Source organism: Hypomesus nipponensis, chromosome 23, assembly GCF_054491055.1.
Source record: "Hypomesus nipponensis isolate SF chromosome 23, ASM5449105v1, whole genome shotgun sequence".
NCBI lineage: Eukaryota > Metazoa > Chordata > Actinopteri > Osmeriformes > Osmeridae > Hypomesus > Hypomesus nipponensis.
In genome coordinates, this window is record NC_140383.1 from 5,816,217 (window position 1) to 5,833,272 (window position 17,056).

Below are 17,056 nucleotides of genomic sequence, written 5' to 3' on the forward strand. Positions count from 1 at the left end.
TAAATTCCTATTAGAGCTGCAGGGCATGGTGGCCAAGTGGCAAGGTGTCGGTCTCGTAAACCGAAGATCATGGGTTCAATCCCCATCCGTGCCTTTAATTCTTAGTTGTCAATTACTGAAACAACCCATTGGTTTTGTGAATACCTCTTCCTCATTTGTCGAAAAGGGTTTTCCTGGGAGAAAAGTCAACATTTCTGATAGAGCTGCAGGGCATGGTGGCCAAGTGGCAAGGCGTCGGTCTCGTAAACCGAAGATCATGGGTTCAACCCCCATCCGTGCCTTCCTTTCGTAGTTGTCAATTGCTGAACCCAGGTTTTGTGAGTAGCTGAGTCATCTGTTGAAAAGGGTTTTCCAGCAAGAACACTCCAAGTTTCTGACAGCTGCAAGGCATGGTGGCCAAGTGGCAAGGCGTCGGTCTCGTAAACCGAAGATCATGGGTTCAACTCCCATCCGTGCCTTTAAATCTTAGTTGTCAATTACTGAAACAACCGACTGGTTTAGTGAGTAGTTGTGTCATTTGTTGAAAATGGTTTCCTGCAAGAAAAATCTAAATTCCTATTAGAGCTGCAGGGCATGGTGGCCAAGTGGCAAGGTGTCGGTCTCGTAAACCGAAGATCATGGGTTCAATCCCCATCCGTGCCTTTAATTCTTAGTTGTCAATTACTGAAACAACCGATTGGTTTTGTGAATACCTCTTCCTCATTTGTCGAAAAGGGTTTTCCTGGGAGAAAAGTCAACATTTCTGATAGAGCTGCAGGGCATGGTGGCCAAGTGGCAAGGCGTCGGTCTCGTAAACCGAAGATCATGGGTTCAACCCCCATCCGTGCCTTCCTTTCGTAGTTGTCAATTGCTGAACCCAGGTTTTGTGAGTAGCTGAGTCATCTGTTGAAAAGGGTTTTCCAGCAAGAACACTCCAAGTTTCTGACAGCTGCAAGGCATGGTGGCCAAGTGGCAAGGCGTCGGTCTCGTAAACCGAAGATCATGGGTTCAACCCCCATCCGTGCCTTTAAATCTTAGTTGTCAGTTACTGAAACAACCGACTGGTTTAGTGAGTAGTTGTGTCATTTGTTGAAAATGGTTTCCTGCAAGAAAAATCTAAATTCCTATTAGAGCTGCAGGGCATGGTGGCCAAGTGGCAAGGTGTCGGTCTCGTAAACCGAAGATCATGGGTTCAATCCCCATCCGTGCCTTTAATTCTTAGTTGTCAATTACTGAAACAACCCATTGGTTTTGTGAATACCTCTTCCTCATTTGTCGAAAAGGGTTTTCCTGGGAGAAAAGTCAACATTTCTGATAGAGCTGCAGGGCATGGTGGCCAAGTGGCAAGGCGTCGGTCTCGTAAACAGAAGATCATGGGTTCAACCCCCATCCGTGCCTTCCTTTCGTAGTTGTCAATTGCTGAACCCAGGGTTTGTGAGTAGCTGAGTCATCTGTTGAAAAGAGTTTTCCAGCAAGAACACTCCAAGTTTCTGACAGCTGCAAGGCATGGTGGCCAAGTGGCAAGGCGTCAGTCTCGTAAACCGAAGATTATGGGTTCAACCCCCATCCGTGCCTTTACATCTTAGTTGTCAATTAGTGAAACAACCGACTGGTTTTGTGAGTAGCTGTGTCATTTGTTGAAAATGGTTTCCTGCAAGAAAAATCTAAATTCCTATTAGAGCTGCAGGGCATGGTGGCCAAGTGGCAAGGTGTCGGTCTCGTTAACCGAAGATCATGGGTTCAATCCCCATCCGTGCCTTTAATTCTTAGTTGTCAATTACTGAAACAACCGATTGGTTTTGTGAATACCTCTTCCTCATTTGTCGAAAAGGGTTTTCCTGGGAGAAAAGTCAACATTTCTGATAGAGCTGCAGGGCATGGTGGCCAAGAGGCAAGGCGTCGGTCTCGTAAACAGAAGATCATGGGTTCAACCCCCATCCGTGCCTTCCTTTCGTAGTTGTCAATTGCTGAACCCAGGTTTTGTGAGTAGCTCAGTCGTCTGTTGAAAAGGGTTTTCCAGCAAGAACACTCCAAGTTTCTGACAGCTGCAAGGCATGGTGGCCAAGTGGCAAGGCGTCGGTCTCGTAAACAGAAGATCATGGGTTCAATCCCCATCCGTGCCTTAAATTCTTAGTTGTCAATTACTGAAACAACCGATTGGTTTTGTGAATACCTCTTCCTCATTTGTCGAAAAGGGTTTTCCTGGGAGAAAAGTCAACATTTCTGATAGAGCTGCAGGACATGGTGGCCAAGTGGCAAGGCGTCGGTCTCGTAAACCGAAGATCATGGGTTCAACCCCCATCCGTGCCTTCCTTTTGCAGTTGTCAATTGCTGAACCCAGGTTTTGTGAGTAGCTGAGTCATCTGTTGAAAAGGGTTTTCCAGCAAGAACACTCCAAGTTTCTGACAGCTGCAAGGCATGGTGGCCAAGTGGCAAGGTGTCGGTCTCGTAAACCGAAGATCATGGGTTCAATCCCCATCCGTGCCTTTAAATCTTAGTTGTCAGTTACTGAAACAACCGACTGGTTTTGTGAGTAGTTGTGTCATTTGTTGAAAATGGTTTCCTGCAAGAAAAATCTAAATTCCTATTAGAGCTGCAGGGCATGGTGGCCAAGTGGCAAGGTGTCGGTCTCGTAAACCGAAGATCATGGGTTCAATCCCCATCCGTGCCTTTAATACTTAGTTGTCAATTACTGAAACAACCGTTTGGTTTTGTGAAAACCTCTTCTTCATTTGTCGAAAAGGGTTTTCCTGGGAGAAAAGTCAACATTTCTGATAGAGCTGCAGGGCATGGTGGTCAAGTGGCAAGGCGTCGGTCTCGTAAACCGAAGATCATGGGTTCAACCCCCATCCGTGCCTTCCTTTCGTAGTTTTCAATTGCTGAACCCAGGTTTTGTGAGTAGCTGAGTCATCTGTTGAAAAGAGTTTTCCAGCAAGAACACTCCAAGTTTCTGACAGCTGCAAGGCATGGTGGCCAAGTGGCAAGGCGTCGGTCTCGTAAACCGAAGATCATGGGCTCAACCCCCATCCGTGCCTTTAAATCTTAGTTGTCAGTTACTGAAACAACCGACTGGTTTTGTGAGTAGTTGTGTCATTTGTTGAAAATGGTTTCCTGCAAGAAAAATCTAAATTCCTATTAGAGCTGCAGGGCATGGTGGCCAAGTGGCAAGGTGTCGGTCTCGTAAACCGAAGATCATGGGTTCAATCCCCATCCGTGCCTTTAATTCTTAGTTGTCAATTACTGAAACAACCGTTTGGTTTTGTGAAAACCTCTTCTTCATTTGTCGAAAAGGGTTTTCCTGGTAGAAAAGTCAACATTTCTGATAGAGCTGCAGGGCATGGTGGCCAAGTGGCAAGGCGTCGGTCTCGTAAACCGAAGATCATGGGTTCAACCCCCATCCGTGCCTTCCTTTCGTAGTTGTCAATTGCTGAACCCAGGTTTTGTGAGTAGCTGAGTCATCTGTTGAAAAGAGTTTTCCAGCAAGAACACTCCAAGTTTCTGACAGCTGCAAGGCATGGTGGCCAAGTGGCAAGGCGTCGGTCTCGTAAACCGAAGATCATGGGTTCAACCCCCATCCGTGCCTTTAAATCTTAGTTGTCAGTTACTGAAACAACCGACTGGTTTAGTGAGTAGTTGTGTCATTTGTTGAAAATGGTTTCCTGCAAGAAAAATCTAAATTCCTATTAGAGCTGCAGGGCATGGTGGCCAAGTGGCAAGGTGTCGGTCTCGTAAACCGAAGATCATGGGTTCAATCCCCATCCGTGCCTTTAATTCTTAGTTGTCAATTACTGAAACAACCCATTGGTTTTGTGAATACCTCTTCCTCATTTGTCGAAAAGGGTTTTCCTGGGAGAAAAGTCAACATTTCTGATAGAGCTGCAGGGCATGGTGGCCAAGTGGCAAGGCGTCGGTCTCGTAAACCGAAGATCATGGGTTCAACCCCCATCCGTGCCTTCCTTTCGTAGTTGTCAATTGCTGAACCCAGGTTTTGTGAGTAGCTGAGTCATCTGTTGAAAAGGGTTTTCCAGCAAGAACACTCCAAGTTTCTGACAGCTGCAAGGCATGGTGGCCAAGTGGCAAGGCGTCGGTCTCGTAAACCGAAGATCATGGGTTCAACTCCCATCCGTGCCTTTAAATCTTAGTTGTCAATTACTGAAACAACCGACTGGTTTAGTGAGTAGTTGTGTCATTTGTTGAAAATGGTTTCCTGCAAGAAAAATCTAAATTCCTATTAGAGCTGGAGGGCATGGTGGCCAAGTGGCAAGGTGTCGGTCTCGTAAACCGAAGATCATGGGTTCAATCCCCATCCGTGCCTTTAATTCTTAGTTGTCAATTACTGAAACAACCGATTGGTTTTGTGAATACCTCTTCCTCATTTGTCGAAAAGGGTTTTCCTGGGAGAAAAGTCAACATTTCTGATAGAGCTGCAGGGCATGGTGGCCAAGTGGCAAGGCGTCGGTCTCGTAAACCGAAGATCATGGGTTCAACCCCCATCCGTGCCTTCCTTTCGTAGTTGTCAATTGCTGAACCCAGGTTTTGTGAGTAGCTGAGTCATCTGTTGAAAAGGGTTTTCCAGCAAGAACACTCCAAGTTTCTGACAGCTGCAAGGCATGGTGGCCAAGTGGCAAGGCGTCGGTCTCGTAAACCGAAGATCATGGGTTCAACCCCCATCCGTGCCTTTAAATCTTAGTTGTCAGTTACTGAAACAACCGACTGGTTTAGTGAGTAGTTGTGTCATTTGTTGAAAATGGTTTCCTGCAAGAAAAATCTAAATTCCTATTAGAGCTGCAGGGCATGGTGGCCAAGTGGCAAGTTGTCGGTCTCGTAAACCGAAGATCATGGGTTCAATCCCCATCCGTGCCTTTAATTCTTAGTTGTCAATTACTGAAACAACCCATTGGTTTTGTGAATACCTCTTCCTCATTTGTCGAAAAGGGTTTTCCTGGGAGAAAAGTCAACATTTCTGATAGAGCTGCAGGGCATGGTGGCCAAGTGGCAAGGCGTCGGTCTCGTAAACAGAAGATCATGGGTTCAACCCCCATCCGTGCCTTCCTTTCGTAGTTGTCAATTGCTGAACCCAGGGTTTGTGAGTAGCTGAGTCATCTGTTGAAAAGAGTTTTCCAGCAAGAACACTCCAAGTTTCTGACAGCTGCAAGGCATGGTGGCCAAGTGGCAAGGCGTCAGTCTCGTAAACCGAAGATTATGGGTTCAACCCCCATCCGTGCCTTTACATCTTAGTTGTCAATTAGTGAAACAACCGACTGGTTTTGTGAGTAGCTGTGTCATTTGTTGAAAATGGTTTCCTGCAAGAAAAATCTAAATTCCTATTAGAGCTGCAGGGCATGGTGGCCAAGTGGCAAGGTGTCGGTCTCGTTAACCGAAGATCATGGGTTCAATCCCCATCCGTGCCTTTAATTCTTAGTTGTCAATTACTGAAACAACCGATTGGTTTTGTGAATACCTCTTCCTCATTTGTCGAAAAGGGTTTTCCTGGGAGAAAAGTCAACATTTCTGATAGAGCTGCAGGGCATGGTGGCCAAGAGGCAAGGCGTCGGTCTCGTAAACAGAAGATCATGGGTTCAACCCCCATCCGTGCCTTCCTTTCGTAGTTGTCAATTGCTGAACCCAGGTTTTGTGAGTAGCTCAGTCGTCTGTTGAAAAGGGTTTTCCAGCAAGAACACTCCAAGTTTCTGACAGCTGCAAGGCATGGTGGCCAAGTGGCAAGGCGTCGGTCTCGTAAACAGAAGATCATGGGTTCAATCCCCATCCGTGCCTTAAATTCTTAGTTGTCAATTACTGAAACAACCGATTGGTTTTGTGAATACCTCTTCCTCATTTGTCGAAAAGGGTTTTCCTGGGAGAAAAGTCAACATTTCTGATAGAGCTGCAGGACATGGTGGCCAAGTGGCAAGGCGTCGGTCTCGTAAACCGAAGATCATGGGTTCAACCCCCATCCGTGCCTTCCTTTTGCAGTTGTCAATTGCTGAACCCAGGTTTTGTGAGTAGCTGAGTCATCTGTTGAAAAGGGTTTTCCAGCAAGAACACTCCAAGTTTCTGACAGCTGCAAGGCATGGTGGCCAAGTGGCAAGGTGTCGGTCTCGTAAACCGAAGATCATGGGTTCAATCCCCATCCGTGCCTTTAAATCTTAGTTGTCAGTTACTGAAACAACCGACTGGTTTTGTGAGTAGTTGTGTCATTTGTTGAAAATGGTTTCCTGCAAGAAAAATCTAAATTCCTATTAGAGCTGCAGGGCATGGTGGCCAAGTGGCAAGGTGTCGGTCTCGTAAACCGAAGATCATGGGTTCAATCCCCATCCGTGCCTTTAATACTTAGTTGTCAATTACTGAAACAACCGTTTGGTTTTGTGAAAACCTCTTCTTCATTTGTCGAAAAGGGTTTTCCTGGGAGAAAAGTCAACATTTCTGATAGAGCTGCAGGGCATGGTGGTCAAGTGGCAAGGCGTCGGTCTCGTAAACCGAAGATCATGGGTTCAACCCCCATCCGTGCCTTCCTTTCGTAGTTTTCAATTGCTGAACCCAGGTTTTGTGAGTAGCTGAGTCATCTGTTGAAAAGAGTTTTCCAGCAAGAACACTCCAAGTTTCTGACAGCTGCAAGGCATGGTGGCCAAGTGGCAAGGCGTCGGTCTCGTAAACCGAAGATCATGGGCTCAACCCCCATCCGTGCCTTTAAATCTTAGTTGTCAGTTACTGAAACAACCGACTGGTTTTGTGAGTAGTTGTGTCATTTGTTGAAAATGGTTTCCTGCAAGAAAAATCTAAATTCCTATTAGAGCTGCAGGGCATGGTGGCCAAGTGGCAAGGTGTCGGTCTCGTAAACCGAAGATCATGGGTTCAATCCCCATCCGTGCCTTTAATTCTTAGTTGTCAATTACTGAAACAACCGTTTGGTTTTGTGAAAACCTCTTCTTCATTTGTCGAAAAGGGTTTTCCTGGTAGAAAAGTCAACATTTCTGATAGAGCTGCAGGGCATGGTGGCCAAGTGGCAAGGCGTCGGTCTCGTAAACCGAAGATCATGGGTTCAACCCCCATCCGTGCCTTCCTTTCGTAGTTGTCAATTGCTGAACCCAGGTTTTGTGAGTAGCTGAGTCATCTGTTGAAAAGAGTTTTCCAGCAAGAACACTCCAAGTTTCTGACAGCTGCAAGGCATGGTGGCCAAGTGGCAAGGCGTCGGTCTCGTAAACCGAAGATCATGGGTTCAACCCCCATCCGTGCCTTTAAATCTTAGTTGTCAGTTACTGAAACAACCGACTGGTTTAGTGAGTAGTTGTGTCATTTGTTGAAAATGGTTTCCTGCAAGAAAAATCTAAATTCCTATTAGAGCTGCAGGGCATGGTGGCCAAGTGGCAAGGTGTCGGTCTCGTAAACCGAAGATCATGGGTTCAATCCCCATCCGTGCCTTTAATTCTTAGTTGTCAATTACTGAAACAACCCATTGGTTTTGTGAATACCTCTTCCTCATTTGTCGAAAAGGGTTTTCCTGGGAGAAAAGTCAACATTTCTGATAGAGCTGCAGGGCATGGTGGCCAAGTGGCAAGGCGTCGGTCTCGTAAACCGAAGATCATGGGTTCAACCCCCATCCGTGCCTTCCTTTCGTAGTTGTCAATTGCTGAACCCAGGTTTTGTGAGTAGCTGAGTCATCTGTTGAAAAGGGTTTTCCAGCAAGAACACTCCAAGTTTCTGACAGCTGCAAGGCATGGTGGCCAAGTGGCAAGGCGTCGGTCTCGTAAACCGAAGATCATGGGTTCAACTCCCATCCGTGCCTTTAAATCTTAGTTGTCAATTACTGAAACAACCGACTGGTTTAGTGAGTAGTTGTGTCATTTGTTGAAAATGGTTTCCTGCAAGAAAAATCTAAATTCCTATTAGAGCTGGAGGGCATGGTGGCCAAGTGGCAAGGTGTCGGTCTCGTAAACCGAAGATCATGGGTTCAATCCCCATCCGTGCCTTTAATTCTTAGTTGTCAATTACTGAAACAACCGATTGGTTTTGTGAATACCTCTTCCTCATTTGTCGAAAAGGGTTTTCCTGGGAGAAAAGTCAACATTTCTGATAGAGCTGCAGGGCATGGTGGCCAAGTGGCAAGGCGTCGGTCTCGTAAACCGAAGATCATGGGTTCAACCCCCATCCGTGCCTTCCTTTCGTAGTTGTCAATTGCTGAACCCAGGTTTTGTGAGTAGCTGAGTCATCTGTTGAAAAGGGTTTTCCAGCAAGAACACTCCAAGTTTCTGACAGCTGCAAGGCATGGTGGCCAAGTGGCAAGGCGTCGGTCTCGTAAACCGAAGATCATGGGTTCAACCCCCATCCGTGCCTTTAAATCTTAGTTGTCAGTTACTGAAACAACCGACTGGTTTAGTGAGTAGTTGTGTCATTTGTTGAAAATGGTTTCCTGCAAGAAAAATCTAAATTCCTATTAGAGCTGCAGGGCATGGTGGCCAAGTGGCAAGGTGTCGGTCTCGTAAACCGAAGATCATGGGTTCAATCCCCATCCGTGCCTTTAATTCTTAGTTGTCAATTACTGAAACAACCCATTGGTTTTGTGAATACCTCTTCCTCATTTGTCGAAAAGGGTTTTCCTGGGAGAAAAGTCAACATTTCTGATAGAGCTGCAGGGCATGGTGGCCAAGTGGCAAGGCGTCGGTCTCGTAAACAGAAGATCATGGGTTCAACCCCCATCCGTGCCTTCCTTTCGTAGTTGTCAATTGCTGAACCCAGGGTTTGTGAGTAGCTGAGTCATCTGTTGAAAAGAGTTTTCCAGCAAGAACACTCCAAGTTTCTGACAGCTGCAAGGCATGGTGGCCAAGTGGCAAGGCGTCAGTCTCGTAAACCGAAGATTATGGGTTCAACCCCCATCCGTGCCTTTACATCTTAGTTGTCAATTAGTGAAACAACCGACTGGTTTTGTGAGTAGCTGTGTCATTTGTTGAAAATGGTTTCCTGCAAGAAAAATCTAAATTCCTATTAGAGCTGCAGGGCATGGTGGCCAAGTGGCAAGGTGTCGGTCTCGTTAACCGAAGATCATGGGTTCAATCCCCATCCGTGCCTTTAATTCTTAGTTGTCAATTACTGAAACAACCGATTGGTTTTGTGAATACCTCTTCCTCATTTGTCGAAAAGGGTTTTCCTGGGAGAAAAGTCAACATTTCTGATAGAGCTGCAGGGCATGGTGGCCAAGAGGCAAGGCGTCGGTCTCGTAAACAGAAGATCATGGGTTCAACCCCCATCCGTGCCTTCCTTTCGTAGTTGTCAATTGCTGAACCCAGGTTTTGTGAGTAGCTCAGTCGTCTGTTGAAAAGGGTTTTCCAGCAAGAACACTCCAAGTTTCTGACAGCTGCAAGGCATGGTGGCCAAGTGGCAAGGCGTCGGTCTCGTAAACAGAAGATCATGGGTTCAATCCCCATCCGTGCCTTAAATTCTTAGTTGTCAATTACTGAAACAACCGATTGGTTTTGTGAATACCTCTTCCTCATTTGTCGAAAAGGGTTTTCCTGGGAGAAAAGTCAACATTTCTGATAGAGCTGCAGGACATGGTGGCCAAGTGGCAAGGCGTCGGTCTCGTAAACCGAAGATCATGGGTTCATCCCCCATCCGTGCCTTCCTTTTGCAGTTGTCAATTGCTGAACCCAGGTTTTGTGAGTAGCTGAGTCATCTGTTGAAAAGGGTTTTCCAGCAAGAACACTCCAAGTTTCTGACAGCTGCAAGGCATGGTGGCCAAGTGGCAAGGTGTCGGTCTCGTAAACCGAAGATCATGGGTTCAATCCCCATCCGTGCCTTTAAATCTTAGTTGTCAGTTACTGAAACAACCGACTGGTTTTGTGAGTAGTTGTGTCATTTGTTGAAAATGGTTTCCTGCAAGAAAAATCTAAATTCCTATTAGAGCTGCAGGGCATGGTGGCCAAGTGGCAAGGTGTCGGTCTCGTAAACCGAAGATCATGGGTTCAATCCCCATCCGTGCCTTTAATACTTAGTTGTCAATTACTGAAACAACCGTTTGGTTTTGTGAAAACCTCTTCTTCATTTGTCGAAAAGGGTTTTCCTGGGAGAAAAGTCAACATTTCTGATAGAGCTGCAGGGCATGGTGGTCAAGTGGCAAGGCGTCGGTCTCGTAAACCGAAGATCATGGGTTCAACCCCCATCCGTGCCTTCCTTTCGTAGTTGTCAATTGCTGAACCCAGGTTTTGTGAGTAGCTGAGTCATCTGTTGAAAAGAGTTTTCCAGCAAGAACACTCCAAGTTTCTGACAGCTGCAAGGCATGGTGGCCAAGTGGCAAGGCGTCGGTCTCGTAAACCGAAGATCATGGGCTCAACCCCCATCCGTGCCTTTAAATCTTAGTTGTCAGTTACTGAAACAACCGACTGGTTTTGTGAGTAGTTGTGTCATTTGTTGAAAATGGTTTCCTGCAAGAAAAATCTAAATTCCTATTAGAGCTGCAGGGCATGGTGGCCAAGTGGCAAGGTGTCGGTCTCGTAAACCGAAGATCATGGGTTCAATCCCCATCCGTGCCTTTAATTCTTTGTTGTCAATTACTGAAACAACCGTTTGGTTTTGTGAAAACCTCTTCTTCATTTGTCGAAAAGGGTTTTCCTGGTAGAAAAGTCAACATTTCTGATAGAGCTGCAGGGCATGGTGGCCAAGTGGCAAGGCGTCGGTCTCGTAAACCGAAGATCATGGGTTCAACCCCCATCCGTGCCTTCCTTTCGTAGTTGTCAATTGCTGAACCCAGGTTTTGTGAGTAGCTGAGTCATCTTTTGAAAAGGGTTTTCCAGCAAGAACACTCCAAGTTTCTGACAGCTGCAAGGCATGGTGGCCAAGTGGCAAGGCGTCGGTCTCGTAAACCGAAGATCATGGGTTCAACCCCCATCCGTGCCTTTAAATCTTAGTTGTCAGTTACTGAAACAACCGACTGGTTTTGTGAGTAGTTGTGTCATTTGTTGAAAATGGTTTCCTGCAAGAAAAATCTAAATTCCTATTAGAGCTGCAGGGCATGGTGGCTAGGTGGCAAGGTGTCGGTCTCGTAAACCGAAGATCATGGGTTAACCCCCATCCGTGCCTTCCTTTCGTAGTTGTCAATTTCTGAACCCAGGTTTTGTGAGTAGCTGAGTCATCTGTTGAAAAGGGGTTTCCTGCAAGAACACTTCAAGTTTCAGATAGCTGCATGGCATGGTAGCCAAGTGGCAAGGCGTCAGTTCTGTAAACAGAAGATCATGGGTTCAACCCCCGTCCGTGCATTTGTAGTTGTCAATTGTCAAAACCTTTAGTTGGTTTTGTGATTAGCCCTGCCTCGTCTGTCGAAAAGGGTTTTCCTGTGAGGAAACTCCAAATTTGTATCCTAAAATTATCCATTGTTATGGGTGTCCATGCGAGAAACATCTCAATTTCACAATATACTGCAGGGCATGGTGGCCAAGTTTCAAGGTGTTGGTCTTGAAAACCGAAGATCATGTGTTCAGTTGCCGTTGTGTCATAGTTACTAGTGTTAATATAATTGCATAAACACATTTTTGGATGATGCCAGGTAATGGCGGGCTCATAAACTGAAAATAATGGTTTCAATACCCATCTGTGCCTGAGCTTCACAAGTTTCTATTGCAATATCCACAAGTTTAATTATGTGTTATGTTAACAATTCTGCCCTCCCTCTGTAAAACAGAGGAGGGCAAATTTTTCATGTTGAATTTAGAGATGTATATATATATTTTTAAATATACAGAATACATTCATACACTTGACGCTTAGTTTACCATAATCCCTCTCTGTCCAGGAGCTCCCCTTTGTCCATCCGGTCCCCGCAAGCCTTTTATTATTTTCAGCCCTGGATCCCCCTTTAATGCATATGAATAGAAATAAACATTACAGGAAACATTACAGAAGTTGGGCAAAACTTTCCCTTAAATCTATCGTTTCAGCCAATTACCTTCAGCCCAGGGATACCACCGCGTCCAGGGTATCCCTATGAACACACATTGGGTATGTTGATGGAACAAGGAATTACTTAATGTCATCATCATCAAAAATAAGTTGGAAAACAAAGAAATTGCTCACATTCTCTCCAGAAAATCCTTGGACTCCTTTCAATCCATTTTCACCCTTTTGGCATCACAATTGAAAAATTAAGAACGGTTTTCGTCAATATTACAGATCATTTGGATGGATACAGGTAAAGCTTACTTTGGATCCACTGCGTCCGGGATGACCCTGAAACCCAAGTATTCACTGTTAAAGAAGAATACATCTGAGATCAACCTGTTTTTTGTTATATATGTAGTTGACATTTGTAGTCATGTAGTAATTCACCCCATGTACTCCTGGTGTTCCCATCTCACCAAACAAGCCTCGCCAGCCTCTGTCCCCCTTTTCTCCCTGGAAAAATTAAGATTATCAAAGTACAATGTTCATTTCATCAATGCACATGGAGAATAATATTCAGGTAGGTCATATTATGTTGACCTCATGGTCCTTGGACCAACCTGTTCGCCTAAGGGACCCATTATTCCTGACATCCCTGGTTTCCCCTCTTGACCAATGGAACCTGGCTGTCCCTGGGGTACAGAACCATATGACATACACAACTTGAAGCTGATGCCTCGTTTACATACAGATACTTTTTGACAAGTCATATGAATCACTCGGTGACAATGAGTACATATTTGTAGTTCCATCTAAACAGAATATAAGTCCTTTACTTCAATCTCATATACTTTTTCTTACCTTACGTCCTTTGGGTCCTCTGCATCCCTTTAAATACAACCAGTAATAAACTGTAATATATGGCTTTCATAACTATAAAACTGATAATAAAACCTCCCGTAAAATAAATGCATACCTTTTCACCTTTTTTCCCTATAATGTGTTCAGTTATGTCAACCTGAAATATGTATACATGAAGTTAAACACATTTCTAAATAAAATTAGGGACAACATGTACTTTTATGTATGTTTTTGTTAACAATTGGAATTAGCACATTAACGCTTTACCATGAGCATAGATTTTTGCGTTGATGGAGGAAAAGGAGGAGGTGGAGGAGGAGGTAAGAAAGTCCTGCATGGAACTGACCAGATAGGTCTCATACCTGAAAGGCATGTTTGAGTTACTGTGTGGTTCATCATGTCCTGACTGACGCTCCAGTCATTGATTAAAGTAATTTTAAATATGAAATATGATGTGAAATATGTGAATACTATAATATTATATTAGAAAAACATACCCGATGTCACAGTGATTTTGTGTGCATTTATGACAATCCAACCCAGGATATGAATTATAATGACACATTTGTTTGACATGTCGTCTCCAAATCTGTGGAGAAGAAGAAAAATATATAAACTTTGTAGCTTTTCGGGCACAGCTGTATTTAGAACTTCATTCCATTCAATGATGCATTTGTGTTACTCATTCGCAACAAGCGTTTGCAAGCAGGACATTTAAAATAGCCAAAACAGATTAATAGTGTGTATCTTTTCAGAGAGGAATAATTTTCTATAACTCTGTTTGAAACTTAATTGAAAATGTAAATTGTGTGGAAGTAAAACAGACTTTATTAGAATAATCTGGTGTAGCCTATATTTGAGATTTTTTGACACAATTTGAAAAAGTTATTAAGATTTGCGAGGATTAAACTATTTTCATAGATTAGTGATTTTCTATAATTTAGTTTGAAACGTAATTGAAAAAGAAAAGGCTGTGAACATATACCAGATATTGTTAGAATACTCTGGTGTCCGTTTGAGGTTTTATATTCATAAAAATATTGTAAATGTCATAATCTTTTGACATTGTATGGGTAGTTTAAACACGGTCCCTGATGCGGCCCTGCAAAGTAGCGTTTCTCGAATGTAAGACGAATGTTGAATCTCGAATATGAAACTTTACCTCGCTATAGCATATGTATTTAACATCGTCACCTATATAGGCAAACAACAAATTCAACTATACATTTTGATCTCATCGTTGTTCGTCAGCATCCCCACTCTATTGACTCGTAAAGTCTGGTTGATTTAACAATTAATTTGATTAATCGCGGTTATATTGGCTTTTAAACGTTTCCCAATCAGACACGCGTTGTATTGTTATTTGCATGCAGTGAACATAGCATTGCTAGACACGTGAATGACTGCTTGTAGTAGTTTTGTCAGAAGAAGGCAAATCAACAGCAAAGCAATTTAGCTACGGGTAAAGTGAAGACTTGGTGAAAGACGTCAAGTAGGATAGATAGCCTACTTCAGTAATGTATTATTATTCATATTCAATTGGAAACATTCTCACGGCAGATCTTACCTATTGCGGTCTCCTGCGTGCTGTGGATTTTTTTCTGGTGATCTTTCAGGAGACAAGTGGGTCGCAAAATGCAAGCTTGCACACAGATTCCACTTACTGTAATAAGGATTTGACTGCAGCTTTGGCACTCGCTAACTAATTAAATAATTTGGCCTTGCACAGTGTATTTAGAGAGCTTGGCTGTTGTGCTAGATGAATAAAATGCTGTATCATGAATAGCACAAGGTACAAAAAGAATTTTGTTTCACACGATCAAAAGAATATTTTAAAATATCTATCCTAATTTAACTCCATAGATACCCACATACCATGACCACTGTTTGCTATGTATTTTGCTATGGAGTTGTGTTAATAATATACCTATCTGAATAGTTATTAATTTAGTACGTGTATTGTGTACATTTAATAGCGACTGCATATTATGTTAATATCATTAATTAATTCCAATGATGTGCTTTAAATTTCCACACTACCATTCTATATGAGATTATATGAAATAGATTTTGATAAATTGTTAACCCTGCCAAACCCCGTTAATTAATATCAGTTTTCATATAATTGTTTGCATGAGTTGTAGGCTAAATATTAGCTGGAGGTAAATAAAAAGGCAACGTTTTGTTGTGCTGAAATCATGCTTTATTAAATAAGTAATGCATACAACTCAAGGAGGATGAATACACTGGTAATTCTACATAATAGATCAATTAAATCAAAGTGCAGGGTATAACATTAATGCATTTGCTTCTTTTTCACAGGAGGTGGTGTCACTGTGGTACATTCACTTGATGGTTACCCTGACTACTGACAAGGTGAAATTCTAAAACTAAAACACACTCAAACACACAAAATATTACCTAGCAATCCTCCAAGAGATGGCACTGCTTCTGCAAAGAAGAACTTGAATTGACTTTTATTTTAATGGCCAGGAGATGTTAAATTTGAAAAAAACAATTCAACTATCCGTTGCCAGAAACAGTGCACATAAAATTATATAGAGCTCAAAGTGCAGGCCGCTCGCACAGTGAGCATGTCATTAAAATGGTGGTATGACATAGTCAGTCAGATCACAAGACCAGTTTATGCTGCTTCCATGAGGGTAATATGCAAACAGCACTCAGGGTCTTATGGTCATGTTACAATTCATAGGAGTATTGTAATATTGCACGCACAGATGTACGGTGCATAATAACATTGTCTCTCTGATTTTGTAAACTTCAACAGGGAGCCTCTCTACCTGTTGAGGCAATCTTAAGACTTCAACTTATTGTTGAGGCACAGAGTTTAGTTTCAGGTTTTTCAGGGTATTCGTTTCATGTGAAACTTTCTCCTGTTAAACATTTAGTTCCATTTGTTTCAGTTAATATTGTCATAAATAACAATTCATACATTTTCCATAACCGTTAAATTCGGCTATATACATTATGTACATGTCACAGAAAAGTGGTTCAAAAATCCTAAGTCATAATTATCCAATATGGCACATTTTATAACAACTTTAGACTTTAGTCTAGTTTGGCATAAATTAATGTCAAGTTTGGTATAAAAATAGTTGATATTTACAAGAACAGAAATCCAGGTCTTTATCAAGTAAAGATGATTTTTTGCTAATTCAATAAATAAAAAGGTACTGGATGAGGGAAATAGGGATATAAATTTATATTAGTTGTTTCTTTTTTCTTTTTTACATGGATCGAATGTGAACATTAACAGTTGCAGTGTCAGATCCAAGCTCATTGGACAGTTTGAGGGTGTACGCTCCAGCATCATCCTCTTTCACGCCAGTGATCATGAGTGTGGTGAGGTCCCCAGTAGTCTCGATGAGGAACCTATTGCTCTCCTCCTCACAGGGAAGGGTCTTGCCAGAATGAACCCACTCAATGGCCGTTGGGTCGCCAGAGAAGGCACAGGCCACAGTCAGGAACTTGCCTGCTTCAACACTGATATCCTCTGGAAGGGCCTCGATCTTTGGTGGAGTAGCTGTTAGGAAACCAAAGAATATAATGTATTTTCAAAGACACGCAAAAACATTGAGCTGAACAATAAGGATAACACACTTGTATCTAGTCAGACTTGTAACAGAGGTAGCAGTTGAATCTCACCTGTAGACCCCTGTGAGATGGCTCTCACTGAGGAGGCCTCTATATTTGAGTGACTGGACATTTCCATTACACTGCTGGAGCTCATTTTTACGATTGACTCAGCTGCCATGGTGGACATGCTAGCAAAGGACATGCTCTCAAGTGTAACCTCAGCAGAACTGGAGCTGCTGGAGAAGGCAGTCTGCATGGATGCCATGTGAACTGAAGAGGCTGAGAAAGCAGTATGCAAGCTGGTAGCAGCAGCACTTTGTTCCATAACAAGCATTTGTGCTGGTTCTTCAACAAGAGCTGTGAGAATATCAAATAAAAGTCACATGACGAACTTGGGACAACATTCTGTGTATGCTTTTATACATACACACATATTAGTTTAAACATATGTTCAAAGCAGCTATTAGTAACAACACATAATTTACTGTGAGACTGCAGAAAGCTTTGCATTCATGTAAGCCTGTTGTGTATTAGATGGAAAAATCAACTAAAGCTTACCAATGATGTTTAAAGATGCTGTAGCAGAGCATTGTCCATATTGATTCTTGGCTTTTATTGTGTATTTGCCACTGTCTGCAACTGTGGTCTCAGATATCTCCAGTACGTACACATTTTTAGAGCGGCTTATTTGCATGTTTGGTGCCATAGATATCTGTAAAGAGAGAGAAGACTTCTCTTAGTTTTGAATTTCCAC

The 17,056-nt window shown here is 43.1% G+C and overlaps 2 protein-coding genes and 59 non-coding genes across 61 annotated transcripts in view; 59 read left to right on the plus strand and 2 right to left on the minus strand.

Moving 5' to 3' along the window:
- LOC146233793 (uncharacterized) overlaps positions 1–14,458 on the minus strand; it is a 39,513-nt gene extending 25,055 nt beyond the window's left edge. The window contains exons 1-11 of the mRNA XM_084688321.1: positions 14,273–14,458; positions 13,203–13,294; positions 12,973–13,067; positions 12,821–12,862; positions 12,706–12,732; positions 12,465–12,536; positions 12,292–12,357; positions 12,166–12,192; positions 12,040–12,084; positions 11,912–11,947; positions 11,739–11,819 (exon numbers count right to left, since the gene is read on the minus strand). Coding sequence (XP_084544447.1) covers positions 11,739–11,819; positions 11,912–11,947; positions 12,040–12,084; positions 12,166–12,192; positions 12,292–12,357; positions 12,465–12,536; positions 12,706–12,732; positions 12,821–12,862; positions 12,973–13,067; positions 13,203–13,281 — 570 coding nt within the window. The 5' untranslated portion in view covers positions 13,282–13,294; positions 14,273–14,458. The remainder of the gene's footprint in view (positions 1–11,738; positions 11,820–11,911; positions 11,948–12,039; positions 12,085–12,165; positions 12,193–12,291; positions 12,358–12,464; positions 12,537–12,705; positions 12,733–12,820; positions 12,863–12,972; positions 13,068–13,202; positions 13,295–14,272) is intronic.
- trnat-cgu (transfer RNA threonine (anticodon CGU)) lies at positions 23–94 on the plus strand. Its single transcript has one exon. It is a non-coding gene; the product is annotated as a tRNA-Thr (tRNA).
- On the plus strand, positions 210–281 carry trnat-cgu (transfer RNA threonine (anticodon CGU)). The gene has a single exon. It is a non-coding gene; the product is annotated as a tRNA-Thr (tRNA).
- trnat-cgu (transfer RNA threonine (anticodon CGU)) lies at positions 387–458 on the plus strand. The gene has a single exon. It is a non-coding gene; the product is annotated as a tRNA-Thr (tRNA).
- trnat-cgu (transfer RNA threonine (anticodon CGU)) lies at positions 571–642 on the plus strand. The gene has a single exon. It is a non-coding gene; the product is annotated as a tRNA-Thr (tRNA).
- Positions 758–829, plus strand: trnat-cgu (transfer RNA threonine (anticodon CGU)). Its single transcript has one exon. It is a non-coding gene; the product is annotated as a tRNA-Thr (tRNA).
- trnat-cgu (transfer RNA threonine (anticodon CGU)) lies at positions 935–1,006 on the plus strand. The gene has a single exon. It is a non-coding gene; the product is annotated as a tRNA-Thr (tRNA).
- trnat-cgu (transfer RNA threonine (anticodon CGU)) lies at positions 1,119–1,190 on the plus strand. The gene has a single exon. It is a non-coding gene; the product is annotated as a tRNA-Thr (tRNA).
- Positions 1,306–1,377, plus strand: trnat-cgu (transfer RNA threonine (anticodon CGU)). Its single transcript has one exon. It is a non-coding gene; the product is annotated as a tRNA-Thr (tRNA).
- On the plus strand, positions 1,483–1,554 carry trnat-cgu (transfer RNA threonine (anticodon CGU)). Its single transcript has one exon. It is a non-coding gene; the product is annotated as a tRNA-Thr (tRNA).
- On the plus strand, positions 1,667–1,738 carry trnat-cgu (transfer RNA threonine (anticodon CGU)). The gene has a single exon. It is a non-coding gene; the product is annotated as a tRNA-Thr (tRNA).
- Positions 1,854–1,925, plus strand: trnat-cgu (transfer RNA threonine (anticodon CGU)). Its single transcript has one exon. It is a non-coding gene; the product is annotated as a tRNA-Thr (tRNA).
- On the plus strand, positions 2,031–2,102 carry trnat-cgu (transfer RNA threonine (anticodon CGU)). The gene has a single exon. It is a non-coding gene; the product is annotated as a tRNA-Thr (tRNA).
- On the plus strand, positions 2,217–2,289 carry trnat-cgu (transfer RNA threonine (anticodon CGU)). The gene has a single exon. It is a non-coding gene; the product is annotated as a tRNA-Thr (tRNA).
- trnat-cgu (transfer RNA threonine (anticodon CGU)) lies at positions 2,395–2,466 on the plus strand. The gene has a single exon. It is a non-coding gene; the product is annotated as a tRNA-Thr (tRNA).
- On the plus strand, positions 2,579–2,650 carry trnat-cgu (transfer RNA threonine (anticodon CGU)). The gene has a single exon. It is a non-coding gene; the product is annotated as a tRNA-Thr (tRNA).
- On the plus strand, positions 2,766–2,837 carry trnat-cgu (transfer RNA threonine (anticodon CGU)). Its single transcript has one exon. It is a non-coding gene; the product is annotated as a tRNA-Thr (tRNA).
- Positions 2,943–3,014, plus strand: trnat-cgu (transfer RNA threonine (anticodon CGU)). Its single transcript has one exon. It is a non-coding gene; the product is annotated as a tRNA-Thr (tRNA).
- trnat-cgu (transfer RNA threonine (anticodon CGU)) lies at positions 3,127–3,198 on the plus strand. The gene has a single exon. It is a non-coding gene; the product is annotated as a tRNA-Thr (tRNA).
- trnat-cgu (transfer RNA threonine (anticodon CGU)) lies at positions 3,314–3,385 on the plus strand. Its single transcript has one exon. It is a non-coding gene; the product is annotated as a tRNA-Thr (tRNA).
- trnat-cgu (transfer RNA threonine (anticodon CGU)) lies at positions 3,491–3,562 on the plus strand. Its single transcript has one exon. It is a non-coding gene; the product is annotated as a tRNA-Thr (tRNA).
- trnat-cgu (transfer RNA threonine (anticodon CGU)) lies at positions 3,675–3,746 on the plus strand. The gene has a single exon. It is a non-coding gene; the product is annotated as a tRNA-Thr (tRNA).
- trnat-cgu (transfer RNA threonine (anticodon CGU)) lies at positions 3,862–3,933 on the plus strand. Its single transcript has one exon. It is a non-coding gene; the product is annotated as a tRNA-Thr (tRNA).
- Positions 4,039–4,110, plus strand: trnat-cgu (transfer RNA threonine (anticodon CGU)). Its single transcript has one exon. It is a non-coding gene; the product is annotated as a tRNA-Thr (tRNA).
- On the plus strand, positions 4,223–4,294 carry trnat-cgu (transfer RNA threonine (anticodon CGU)). The gene has a single exon. It is a non-coding gene; the product is annotated as a tRNA-Thr (tRNA).
- On the plus strand, positions 4,410–4,481 carry trnat-cgu (transfer RNA threonine (anticodon CGU)). The gene has a single exon. It is a non-coding gene; the product is annotated as a tRNA-Thr (tRNA).
- trnat-cgu (transfer RNA threonine (anticodon CGU)) lies at positions 4,587–4,658 on the plus strand. The gene has a single exon. It is a non-coding gene; the product is annotated as a tRNA-Thr (tRNA).
- Positions 4,771–4,842, plus strand: trnat-cgu (transfer RNA threonine (anticodon CGU)). The gene has a single exon. It is a non-coding gene; the product is annotated as a tRNA-Thr (tRNA).
- On the plus strand, positions 4,958–5,029 carry trnat-cgu (transfer RNA threonine (anticodon CGU)). Its single transcript has one exon. It is a non-coding gene; the product is annotated as a tRNA-Thr (tRNA).
- On the plus strand, positions 5,135–5,206 carry trnat-cgu (transfer RNA threonine (anticodon CGU)). Its single transcript has one exon. It is a non-coding gene; the product is annotated as a tRNA-Thr (tRNA).
- On the plus strand, positions 5,319–5,390 carry trnat-cgu (transfer RNA threonine (anticodon CGU)). Its single transcript has one exon. It is a non-coding gene; the product is annotated as a tRNA-Thr (tRNA).
- Positions 5,506–5,577, plus strand: trnat-cgu (transfer RNA threonine (anticodon CGU)). Its single transcript has one exon. It is a non-coding gene; the product is annotated as a tRNA-Thr (tRNA).
- On the plus strand, positions 5,683–5,754 carry trnat-cgu (transfer RNA threonine (anticodon CGU)). Its single transcript has one exon. It is a non-coding gene; the product is annotated as a tRNA-Thr (tRNA).
- On the plus strand, positions 5,869–5,941 carry trnat-cgu (transfer RNA threonine (anticodon CGU)). Its single transcript has one exon. It is a non-coding gene; the product is annotated as a tRNA-Thr (tRNA).
- Positions 6,047–6,118, plus strand: trnat-cgu (transfer RNA threonine (anticodon CGU)). Its single transcript has one exon. It is a non-coding gene; the product is annotated as a tRNA-Thr (tRNA).
- Positions 6,231–6,302, plus strand: trnat-cgu (transfer RNA threonine (anticodon CGU)). Its single transcript has one exon. It is a non-coding gene; the product is annotated as a tRNA-Thr (tRNA).
- Positions 6,418–6,489, plus strand: trnat-cgu (transfer RNA threonine (anticodon CGU)). Its single transcript has one exon. It is a non-coding gene; the product is annotated as a tRNA-Thr (tRNA).
- On the plus strand, positions 6,595–6,666 carry trnat-cgu (transfer RNA threonine (anticodon CGU)). The gene has a single exon. It is a non-coding gene; the product is annotated as a tRNA-Thr (tRNA).
- On the plus strand, positions 6,779–6,850 carry trnat-cgu (transfer RNA threonine (anticodon CGU)). The gene has a single exon. It is a non-coding gene; the product is annotated as a tRNA-Thr (tRNA).
- trnat-cgu (transfer RNA threonine (anticodon CGU)) lies at positions 6,966–7,037 on the plus strand. Its single transcript has one exon. It is a non-coding gene; the product is annotated as a tRNA-Thr (tRNA).
- On the plus strand, positions 7,143–7,214 carry trnat-cgu (transfer RNA threonine (anticodon CGU)). Its single transcript has one exon. It is a non-coding gene; the product is annotated as a tRNA-Thr (tRNA).
- On the plus strand, positions 7,327–7,398 carry trnat-cgu (transfer RNA threonine (anticodon CGU)). Its single transcript has one exon. It is a non-coding gene; the product is annotated as a tRNA-Thr (tRNA).
- On the plus strand, positions 7,514–7,585 carry trnat-cgu (transfer RNA threonine (anticodon CGU)). The gene has a single exon. It is a non-coding gene; the product is annotated as a tRNA-Thr (tRNA).
- trnat-cgu (transfer RNA threonine (anticodon CGU)) lies at positions 7,691–7,762 on the plus strand. The gene has a single exon. It is a non-coding gene; the product is annotated as a tRNA-Thr (tRNA).
- trnat-cgu (transfer RNA threonine (anticodon CGU)) lies at positions 7,875–7,946 on the plus strand. Its single transcript has one exon. It is a non-coding gene; the product is annotated as a tRNA-Thr (tRNA).
- Positions 8,062–8,133, plus strand: trnat-cgu (transfer RNA threonine (anticodon CGU)). The gene has a single exon. It is a non-coding gene; the product is annotated as a tRNA-Thr (tRNA).
- trnat-cgu (transfer RNA threonine (anticodon CGU)) lies at positions 8,239–8,310 on the plus strand. The gene has a single exon. It is a non-coding gene; the product is annotated as a tRNA-Thr (tRNA).
- Positions 8,423–8,494, plus strand: trnat-cgu (transfer RNA threonine (anticodon CGU)). The gene has a single exon. It is a non-coding gene; the product is annotated as a tRNA-Thr (tRNA).
- Positions 8,610–8,681, plus strand: trnat-cgu (transfer RNA threonine (anticodon CGU)). Its single transcript has one exon. It is a non-coding gene; the product is annotated as a tRNA-Thr (tRNA).
- On the plus strand, positions 8,787–8,858 carry trnat-cgu (transfer RNA threonine (anticodon CGU)). Its single transcript has one exon. It is a non-coding gene; the product is annotated as a tRNA-Thr (tRNA).
- trnat-cgu (transfer RNA threonine (anticodon CGU)) lies at positions 8,971–9,042 on the plus strand. Its single transcript has one exon. It is a non-coding gene; the product is annotated as a tRNA-Thr (tRNA).
- On the plus strand, positions 9,158–9,229 carry trnat-cgu (transfer RNA threonine (anticodon CGU)). The gene has a single exon. It is a non-coding gene; the product is annotated as a tRNA-Thr (tRNA).
- On the plus strand, positions 9,335–9,406 carry trnat-cgu (transfer RNA threonine (anticodon CGU)). The gene has a single exon. It is a non-coding gene; the product is annotated as a tRNA-Thr (tRNA).
- trnat-cgu (transfer RNA threonine (anticodon CGU)) lies at positions 9,699–9,770 on the plus strand. Its single transcript has one exon. It is a non-coding gene; the product is annotated as a tRNA-Thr (tRNA).
- trnat-cgu (transfer RNA threonine (anticodon CGU)) lies at positions 9,883–9,954 on the plus strand. Its single transcript has one exon. It is a non-coding gene; the product is annotated as a tRNA-Thr (tRNA).
- Positions 10,070–10,141, plus strand: trnat-cgu (transfer RNA threonine (anticodon CGU)). Its single transcript has one exon. It is a non-coding gene; the product is annotated as a tRNA-Thr (tRNA).
- Positions 10,247–10,318, plus strand: trnat-cgu (transfer RNA threonine (anticodon CGU)). The gene has a single exon. It is a non-coding gene; the product is annotated as a tRNA-Thr (tRNA).
- Positions 10,431–10,502, plus strand: trnat-cgu (transfer RNA threonine (anticodon CGU)). The gene has a single exon. It is a non-coding gene; the product is annotated as a tRNA-Thr (tRNA).
- On the plus strand, positions 10,618–10,689 carry trnat-cgu (transfer RNA threonine (anticodon CGU)). Its single transcript has one exon. It is a non-coding gene; the product is annotated as a tRNA-Thr (tRNA).
- trnat-cgu (transfer RNA threonine (anticodon CGU)) lies at positions 10,795–10,866 on the plus strand. Its single transcript has one exon. It is a non-coding gene; the product is annotated as a tRNA-Thr (tRNA).
- A 427-nt stretch (positions 14,459–14,885) lies between the features above and the next one.
- Positions 14,886–17,056, minus strand: part of ttn.1 (titin, tandem duplicate 1) — a 134,311-nt gene continuing 132,140 nt past the window's right edge. The window contains exons 201-203 of the mRNA XM_084688433.1: positions 16,861–17,014; positions 16,372–16,659; positions 14,886–16,249 (exon numbers count right to left, since the gene is read on the minus strand). Coding sequence (XP_084544559.1) covers positions 15,954–16,249; positions 16,372–16,659; positions 16,861–17,014 — 738 coding nt within the window. The 3' untranslated portion in view covers positions 14,886–15,953. The remainder of the gene's footprint in view (positions 16,250–16,371; positions 16,660–16,860; positions 17,015–17,056) is intronic.